General features: G+C 37.2%; 1 protein-coding gene across 5 annotated transcripts in view; it reads left to right on the forward strand.

Annotated features, from left to right (window-relative positions):
- The window catches only part of Arhgap6 (Rho GTPase activating protein 6), a 484,877-nt gene that overhangs the window by 441,601 nt on the left and 32,895 nt on the right, over positions 1-10,381 (forward strand). For all 5 annotated transcript variants that reach the window (XM_031371330.1, XM_031371345.1, XM_031371361.1 and 2 more), the window contains 3 exons: positions 3,501-3,556; positions 6,765-6,915; positions 7,945-8,093. In XM_031371330.1, the coding sequence (XP_031227190.1) occupies positions 3,501-3,556; positions 6,765-6,915; positions 7,945-8,093 (356 nt within the window). The remainder of the gene's footprint in view (positions 1-3,500; positions 3,557-6,764; positions 6,916-7,944; positions 8,094-10,381) is intronic.

Here is a 10,381-nt window from a genome sequence, read left to right on the forward strand (position 1 = left end):
CCCAATTACTCCCAGTGTTGGGACAGATGTTGGTTCCTGCTCACCTCTGATCCTGGGTGTGTTGGAGCCCCTGGGAGTGGAGATTCCTCTGGGTGTTGTGGGACTGGCTGCGGAGCTTGAGACCAAGGTCTCTGATCCTGGGTGTGTCAGAGCACCTGGGAGTGGAGCTTCCTCTGGGTGTTGTGGGACTGGCAGGTTCAAGATCTTCTGTGTCTTCTTGTGTTATAGAGTTCAAGGCTTTCCTGGGAAATCTTGTGAAATTCTATCTCAAAATGAAAGCTACAAAGAGAGTTCCAGATGCTTCTTAGTGGTGTAGCACTTGCCTAGAATGCATAATGCCCTAGGTTAAATTCTCAGTCCTACAAGAAAGAAAGAAAAGGAGGAAAAGAAGGAAAGAACTATAAAAACAAAGTGTGAACATTGTTATTTATTTCTTAATTACAAAAACAGAGTTTCATAGAAAACTATTAAGGAGGTATTTAAATTGCTTAATCAAGTCAGTATGTGTGAAAATCACTGGATAAAGAGATGGCTTAAATAAATATATTTAAACATTAACTTTTGTTTTCAGGACAGAATATTTCATATATAGTTTGTACCTAAAGGTAAGACTTAAGCTGATCAATTATGCAAAGTTCTGACTGTATTCCAGGTGCTTATGATATTTCTATTAGAAGAATCTAGAATAATAGGATACACATTCAAATTCAAATGGACATTGACTTGAATACTCCAAATGGATAGCAGCAATATCAAACTTTTAAACTTCAAAAAGTAAAGGGTTTTATATAGTATTTTAGATGTTGTTTTTGTCTTACTATATGACCCTGTCTCAAAACAAAATAAGACAAATGCTACTTTAAAAAGCATTTCTTCCCTAACACTTTACTTGCTTGATTTTGAAATGACTAGTAGAGGACACATGTCACTTTAGTCTTTTAAGTATTTACCAAAGAAAATTTTCCCACCCTCTACAAATCTGTTCTTGAAAATTTTTATTAGCTCCATCTATACTTTTGTACCCAACCATTCTTCACTTATATATCAAATGTCTTCTCTATCCTTAATTCAATATTCCTCAAACATCTCAAAGCTTCCCAGAAGCTTCCAAAAGGCAGAAAAAAGAGTAAATGGGACTTAAAGGATGCTTTTGAGATTTAGGCTTATTTGGGGTGGGACCCACTACTTATTGTGCCTGTCCTTGTTTCTTGACATCTCTAAGCCTGAGATTTGAGTACTTCTGAGTCTGGTTTCCATTTCAGTTTCTGATGAAAAGGAGAGAAAGATGATCACATCAGTTCCTGGGACAGGACTTAGCAAAGTCAGAGTTCTTTGTGAAATCAATATCTTTTTCGGTGTCTACCCATTTTTTTCTAGTGACTGCCTTAAGTCCTTGTTATGAAATAGCTAAACTGTTCTTGTGTCTGTGAAGAAAATCACTGTGAGGTTATGTCAGTAAAAAGGCATTATCTATCCAAAGACGGTTATTTGTTCTACCTTTAAAAACTAAATGTGATTCAAAAACCAAAACATGCTAGAGTTGATTGAGCTACACCAGAATTATTGCCCAGTATGAAATTGCTATGATTGAAGGAATAATCTCAGAAATTGGCATTTCTGAATAGCTTAGAGTAATCTATCTAAATGAACAATCCTACCTGTTTGACAGCACCCCTATGACATCTTGATTTTGTAGAAATTTGGGTACCCAGAAGCCATCTAAGAATAAGAAATAAGGTGGTAATACTTAATATCAAAACACAAAGAGATGTATTATTTTTGAGATAAATCAAGAATCATTGATACCTTGTAATAATAAAATCATTAATATTAATATAAACAATACACACAGAATGCCTATGACATACATAAAGGCCCTATGAAGAGAACCGCCAAGCATTTACTTTATTGTTTCTAGATAGAAAGAAGTAAGGCTATAACATTTTAAATTCTTTCCATTTAATGATATATTACTAGTCATAATTCTTTCAGTCACACATGAAAGACACTCAGATAGAAGTAGATTAAGGAGAATGTTCCCCTAGCTGATCCAATAGCCTAAAATCCTTATTTATGTGCTGAGAATCTGAATGCAAGATTCAAGTAATACTATGAGGGCTCTCTATTTACTGGCTTTACTTTTAGATCAACTATATTCATGTGGTTTCAAATGGCCACTAGCACTTGCAATCTAGCACCAGATTATGAAGAGAAATGGACTAAAAGTAAAAACAAAAAATGTAGGTGACACTCCTCAGTAGTGATGATGAAGGGTCCTCAAGAAAATGGAAGCCACTTATAGTGTCATATGCTTTTCATCTCAGCATTGAAGAAGCAGAGATTGGTGGATCTTTGTGAGTTAGAGATCAGCCTGGTTCATATAGTGAGACCCTGCCTCCAAAAGAAAGAAAGAAAAAAAAACAGTGGAGAAACACCTGTGTTTTCTGAAAGAAGAATACAATATACCTTATATAATAATCTCACCCCTGATAATCACACCTGGCCATTGAAACTTTGTGCTTTATTTAACTTTCATGTTATTGGAAAGTTAAGGGAAGAAGGAATCCATATAAATGGCATCATGAAATATCCAAATCTAGACAGTAGGAATATCTCCAATGGTAAATCAATGCTATTTCTTCACCAGATCAATAGTGTAGGGATATTGAAAAAATAGAGGAAGAAGAAAATACAGATTAAGAGTCACAATTTGTGAACCTGATGTGGATATTGCCTGAAAACTCAATTCTATTAAATGACTATTGTGGAAATTTCCAATCTGTGCTAGTGAGATCATTAGATTTTTTTTGAAGATCAAATATTTTAAAAGATTTTTTATTATACTTTATTTTACGTCTTTGTGTGGGGCTGAGGTTATTCTTGCATACCATGTGCATATGCAGAGGATACCTACGATAGGTATAAATAGAGAATATATAGATGATATAGGTAGACAGATACATAGATATATATAGAGAATGCCACTGTTCTTCCTTGATGGTAAGACAGAGTTTTCATGTATATATAATTTTCTTGTAAATGTCATTTAAAATGGATGCAGGATAGTGGACCCAAATTAGATCCAAATTCATAAGCTTGCTTTCTCTTATAGTCCTACTTTGAACCACCCTGTGTGTGTATCTTTGTTCATATTTTTTATCATCTTGGATTCATGTCATATATTCAGAATTATAAGGCTGTTGCCTATAAAGAAAATCTATCTGACCTATAACATCAATAATCACACAGGGGAAAATATCATCTCAAACATTTAGTGTAAAATAACTCTGATGTTTAAAGGTTGAACTATGTATCTGGAGATAAATAGGATACTTTCATCAGAAGCCATCCTTTAACAGAATGCACTGAATACTCTGCAGTCACTGCTGGTCTGCAGGTCAGAGCTCTGTGCAAACATTCAGCACTGTTTCTACATTGATTTTATTTAGAATCTCAAGCAGAAAATGAAAAGACTTTTGATTTTATTCGCTTATTTATAGGCCTCCAGACAGTGGGGATATTCCGAGTTGGAAGCTCAAAGAAGAGAGTAAGACAAGTAAGTAAACACTGAATGTTGTCTGTTTCGGCTGACATTTAGTAAAATTTTTACTAGGTAGAAAGTTCAAGTTTATATAGACTCTCTTCTGACTATCTTTTCATTACCATTCTGCCAACTATAATATAATCAAGACACAGGATATGAAATACAACTCAAAAGCTTGGAAAGATGGAGTTGGGATAAAACAAGTGAAAGAAAATGTCTGGACATGCCCATTCTGTGCTTAGCTACAGGAAACCATTTGATAAAAATGTCTCTGAAGCAGTAAAAGTAGCAGATTCAAAAACATGCCTAGCTGGGCGGTGGTGGCAGAGGCAGGTGGATTTCTGAGTTTGAGGCCAGCCTGGTCTACAAAGTGAGTTCCAGGATAGCCAGAGCTACATAGAAAAACCCTGTCTCGAAAAACAAAACAAAACAAAACAAAACAAAAAACCAAAAACATGCCTAACTAATCAGCAAGTGGTAGTAAATAGAAAATAATATGGTACTGGCCAATTTTACCAAAGTATGATAGGAAAATACCTTACACATTCTCATCTACTCTGATGCTACATTTATGCCATTACGTTTGCAGAAATAAATGCTTTATAAGATTCTATGGAAGCATTGATCCATGATTCAGTTTTTATGATAAGACTATTCCTTATTTTTTCTAATTTCGCACTACATTCTTGTTGTGGAAATTCAATATTAGATTGTTAAAGATAGCTTCTTTTAATCAGATAGGTATGTGGGGTTGTGATGGCTTTATAAAAGGAAAGCCATCCTTTAACAGAATGCATTTGCTGGAAAAAGACAGTTATAATTTTGTTTTTTCCTATTGTTTGCAAGAGAAGGAAATAAGGAACTCAACAATTTAAAAGCTAAGCCAGGAAGAAATTTCAGTTGGATGAAGCTAAAAATTATTTATTCATATGTTGAAATAAATATCCTATCATGTACCTTTTCATTGTCAAGATAAAGGTCTTTCCTTTTTCCTGATTGGTTTATTTGTATTTTTAATAATCACATAAGATGAATGAACGTTTAACACCTGTAAAATGGAAAATTGTTTGGCAACATCTTCTAGGCCTCACACCTATGTAAAATTAAGTAACACCTTTATTAATAATATCTCATTGAATCACTTTTCCACCTGTAGATCTACCTTTCTATCATCTCTCATCCCCTCTCTCTCCTGGGGATTGGGTAGGTGTGTGTGTATGTGTGTCTGTGTGTCTGTCTGTCTGTGTATGTGTCTGTGTGTCTGTGTGTTTGTGTGTGTCTGTGTGTGTGTCTCTGTGTGTCTCTCTGTGTGATATGTGTGTGTTCAGGATAGTATCAAGGTGTATCTCAACTGTCTTGATTGCAGTAGTGCTATGGGCATCTTCTTCATTCTGGCTGTCTTGTAAATGCTAATGTAAAGTTGCCTCGAATAAGTGAGCAAATGAAGATAGTGATGAGTATTTTTACCATGTAGACAGATGATGGTTGCCAGCAATTATTGCTTAACATTTTTGGATCCATAAAAAAGGTGGAAAATCATTGTGCAGGGATTTACTTAAGGATTACTCACTCAATGAGATACAATTAGTGGTAACTTAGGACTATATTTGAGTATGACTTATGCTTTAAGTCACTATTTTATGTTTTTATGTTACTTCTCCATACACTGCACTTTTTCTTCAAAAAGTAAGAGGAAAGGCTTGGGAAATGGATCTTGGTATGTAAACATGAGGGCTAGAGTTCAGATCCCCAGCACCCACACATAAAGAGCATGGTATGGCCACATACATATAACTTCAGCACTAGGGATAAACGAGTGTAAGCACAGACAGGCTCATGGCCTCCTAGTTTACTGCAATGAAATGCTAAACTCTTCAGGTTCATTTCAGTGAAAGAATTTGTCTAAAGGGCATAAGAATTCCAGTGATGAAGAAAAACACCCAACATCATTCCTTGACCTCTATATCTTCTGTACCCACAGAGGGAAGACAGGGGATATGATTATGTTTAAAGTAAGAACTTGTCACTTGTGCTGTTACCTGCTTACCTTGTATGCTACTAGTCTACCAGATCAAGGAGACATAAAGACTTTGTCTCACTTTTTTTTGTTTGTTTGTTTGTTTTTTGTTTTTTCGAGACAGGGTTTCTCTGTGTAACCCTGGCTGTCCTGGAATTTACTCTGTAGACAGGGCCAGCCTCGATCTCAGAAATCTGCCTGCCTCTCCCTCCCAAGTGCTGGGATTAAAGGTGTGTTCCACCACTGCCCGGCTTGTCTCTTTATTTACAAGTGTACTTGTGTACTTGGAGGACCTAAAATATGTCTTGAGATCCAGCAAAATGTAATGAATCCTAGATGGATAGATGAATGAATGAATGGATGAATAAATGAATGAATGAATGAACGAACTAAATAAATCTTACAGAAGTAATCCATACATAATAATTTACACAACAGAGAACAATGCATAAAGGACATCAAGCTGTGAGAGATGAAAAGCAGAGCATGATATTATTATCATTTCTGCCACATTGTTACCATGTTTTTCTGCTGCTATCCATGTTAAGAGGCTTTGCATAGTGATTGAGGCAAAGAATCTTTCTGGTAACTGTTCATAAGGCTATGCTAACAAACTAGAGATAACTTTCATTTTAATATATGATCTTTTAAGCCTTCGTCATTCATATCTCATCTACATTATTAGTTTTGTAATTTGTCAAATAATCTTGAATTTTTTGTTGGTATTCTAGTAAACTATCCAAATTCCAGTATGATGTGTTTGGTGACATGCCCAAGTGTTGTGTAATAGTTCTCTCACATTTACACTTGACCTTAATTTTCTTCTAACCCTCAGCCCTTACTTAAAACTTCCTGATTATCATTACCTACTCCTCTGAAAACATCATTAACAACAAATACACAACTAGTTTTGTAATAACACATTCATATTTATAGAGAGAGATGTAGATATATATTCATAACTAATACTAATAGAGTCTTTAGCTTAAGGTGACATGTGGCATCCTCCACCACCCCCTTTTTTTTTTCTTTTTTTGATCTATGGAGACTTAATGCCAGATAGTTTCCATGATAATACTTCTCTTTGGTGAACATTAAACACTGAGATTAGAGGGTTCTAAGATATCATTGCTACATGAAGCTTCTCGTTAAATTAGCCTCATGAATCTTATGTAACTGACTCTTGAACCATTGATTTTCCAGTTGCGTGAAGAATTTGACCGTGGGGTTGATGTCTGTCTAGAAGAGGAGCACAGTGTTCATGATGTGGCAGCCTTGTTAAAGGAGTTCCTCAGGGACATGCCTGACCCCCTTCTCACAAGGGAGCTGTACACTGCATTTATCAACACTCTCCGTACGTAATTGAGCCAGCTTTTCGGAAAAGTATCCTGGAATACCAGGGTGTCCAGCACACTCATGACAATCTTCTTCATGTGTTTTCCGATAACTGGTTTTGCCTTTATTGGTCTCTAATGAATAGGCTATTTGGGGGATTTTCTGAGATAAACCCTAGGGAGAACTACTAAGAAGAAAGCTGGACTAAAACAAATGGGAAAAGCCAAAAAGAATTTCAGATGTTTTCAAATGACCCCAGGAAAGTAGAAAGTCCTATAAGTTGATGCTTTGAAGTGCTGGCAAGCATTTGTATTGAGTCAGTGCCTAAAAATGAATCATGGCTTCTGGTATGAGGAAGGAGGGAGCCAAAGAATTCAGAGTGAGAAAGCAGTGAGTATTTCAGTGGAAGCAAAATGGTACAGTTCAGTCATTACCTCTGCTTTCAAAATAGCTGTATCTGGCTATGCACACAGACCCACAGATAAGGAGAAAAGATGGAGAGGAGAAGGGCAATACCAGAGATGTGTTATCCTTCACACATCTCTTCTTGCAATACAGCAATTCTAATGATGATTGTGGCTCAGAAAGAAGATAAAACCTTTGTTATAAATGTCTTGGGTATGGCCAACAAAAAGTCTGTTCCTCGTATCTTGTTCCTTGTATAAGAGGAAAGGCCCTTAAACACATTAAAAAAAGATTTTGGAACATTCACCAAGTCCCAACCACTGTTAGTAGGTATTAATCCGTATGCACTAAAATCCACTAAGTTAGTCTGAGTAATAAATAGAGGAAAGTTGGGTAATGGAAATAAGGCAAATGGTGTTATCTTTCTCATGATTTACCTAGATGCCCACCTTGTCTCTATACCTTTCAAAGGGTTTTGTAGCTCTGCTGCTAAAGTAGTGGGGAAAATGTGTGAAGACACTGAGTGGGGCTGGCCTAGGTAGCCTCTTTCTTAATGTAGCAGAGAGGAAAACTGTCTTCAGTGCCCATAACATTGTCAGCTCCTCTTGGTCTTACTTAGAGTGCCTCTCTCTTCCTTCTGTAGTGTTGGAGCCTGAGGAACAACTGGGCACCTTGCAACTCCTCATTTACCTTCTACCTCCCTGCAACTGCGACACCCTTCACCGCCTCCTACAGTTCCTCTCCATTGTGGCCAGGCATGCTGATGATAATGTCGGCAAGGATGGACAAGAGGTATGCTACTATAAAGAGAATGACTTCGTTTGGATTGTTCACTTGTTGTTCTGTTACTGTTACAGCCCAAACCATCAATATGACCATACATTTCAGCTGGGAATCGTGCCAACCCACCATTTGCATTAGTTACTTGTCTCCTGACTTCCACCAAAAACTCAACATAAGCAACTTAAGGAAGGAAGGGTTTGTTCATCATACAAACAAGACATGGTTACAGGAAAAAGAAGCAGGTAGTCACAGGGTATCTATAGTGAGAAAGTAGGGACAGGTGACGGCTGACAGTCAGCCTGCTTTCTGCATTTTATTCAGTGGGGACTTGAGCTTGTGGAATGATACCACTCACATTTAGAGTGAGTAGTCCCACCTCCATCTAATGTAGATTACACATCATTGACATGCCAAAAGATTTGTTTTTGTGGTCATTATAAACTCAATCACAAGTTCTCTGACATTTATGTAATAGTGCTGCCCAATGCCTTCACCCTGGGGACAATACCTGAAAACAAACTGCTGACCTCCTTGCTGTTTCAATGGTGTCTCCAAATGAGGCTGTCCTTTTCCTTAAAGAGGCTTTATTCAACACTAAACTTCCATTTGTGATAGAAACATAAGAGTTGGAAATGTGTAAAATTTGGATGTGGGAGTGAGAAAAATTCCATTATTGTCACTGGCTTGACCTGTTCAGCTGAATTAGACCCAATGAATGGCATCCTCTCTTATCTCATCTGCATTACTGCAGAGAGCACCTCTCACTCCTTAAACCATGCCTCCAAAACAGGCATTTGTTGAATGATATGGGCCTTCTATTCTGCTTTTAAATCAGATATTGAGGGGACTGGAAGTTCTGGTCTTGGCTCTTTTAGGGCAATGCCACATGAAGTCAACTATTAAAGACACATTTGAAAAAGTCCTATAGATAATTTAGGCATATTCTAGTGGGAACTTGTCCTTATTTAGAACTAGTATGGTCCCTCCTCCTATATGAAATTTTAGGAGTTGTGGTTCTCTTCAGTTACCTTCATACTTTCAAGAGTTTTAGACTTTCACCATTGGTCAAAAAGCACACTGCCTGCTGGCTGAAACCCTATTAAATCCTCACCCTCATAGGAGAGCCTGGTTCCTTTTTGTTTTCACACAGTTACACTTCTCTCTAACTTTGGTTTTCCCTTGAGGCCTCAAACCCATTTATAAGTTAACATGCACTGTAAATCAACAAAAGGGAGCCAGAGGCATTCCAATCTTAACCATATGTGCTGTTGTTTATGTCCTTATTAAGCAGAGCTCAGCCATATTATGAACTCAGTTCCCTGCTTGTCAGATTTTGTTCCCACAGAGCATGGACATGTGTAATTTTTCACCATAATTCAGAAAAGCAATCCTTCATTTCTCCTCCTCCTTCCCAACAGGAGTATGAGAATGGAACTTGAATTGTCCAGAGGTAGCCATTTTTCTAAGTAGAAGCTATAATTAGTGAAACCCCCACTGGCTTCAGGTTTCATCATATGGTCCTGACACCTTATTTCAGCATACACAGCCCTTCCATGGGTATACTATAATTCTCATAATTGTTGCATAGTTACATTATCCGTCTGGGTGTCAGCTTTTATGGACTACAGAGATAATGGAAGCCATAGAGTCTAGTGGCTGAGTGGAAACAGAACCCTGATTGGAAGGTATGTCAATTACCTCTCTGGTGTTCCTTAAGTACTATGTGAGAAGGGTAAAGCTGGGTCTTGGGTGATTGAGAAGCCATGGAGGAAAGCAAAAAGTCCAGTCCAACTTGATATTATATTACCTTTTAAAAATAATTTTTAGGCAGTTTTCAGTTCAAAGCTCAACAAGACTCCATTACTCATGCCACAAAGAAGGCAATATAGACTGAAATATAGATTAAGATATAAATGAAAATATAGATTAATTTTAACCTGCTAGGATCCTAGTTAACATTTATGACTTCCCCTATCATGTTTTGGTTTTATGCCATAGTACTCAATCCTTCTAATAGGCAAGATAAAATACCATTGTGCCCACTTTTCAGGGGTGGAAACTGAGAGACAGCAGTTAGGTAACTTAGCCCATGTCCTCTAGGGAGCTTCCACTTATGGTAACGTAAGTGGCACATTTGTATAGTTTACAGCTCTGGAGATATGCCATTTACCCAGTAGTTACTGTAGATTTACAGAGTTTTTAGGACAATACCCTAGTAAGTAATATAAAAAGCTCTTGCCGAAGCGAGAATCATACCCTTAGACTAACGGAGAGGACCTCGGCCCTGTGAAGGTTCT

Source organism: Mastomys coucha, chromosome X (assembly GCF_008632895.1).
Source record: "Mastomys coucha isolate ucsf_1 chromosome X, UCSF_Mcou_1, whole genome shotgun sequence".
Taxonomy (NCBI): Eukaryota; Metazoa; Chordata; class Mammalia; order Rodentia; family Muridae; genus Mastomys; species Mastomys coucha.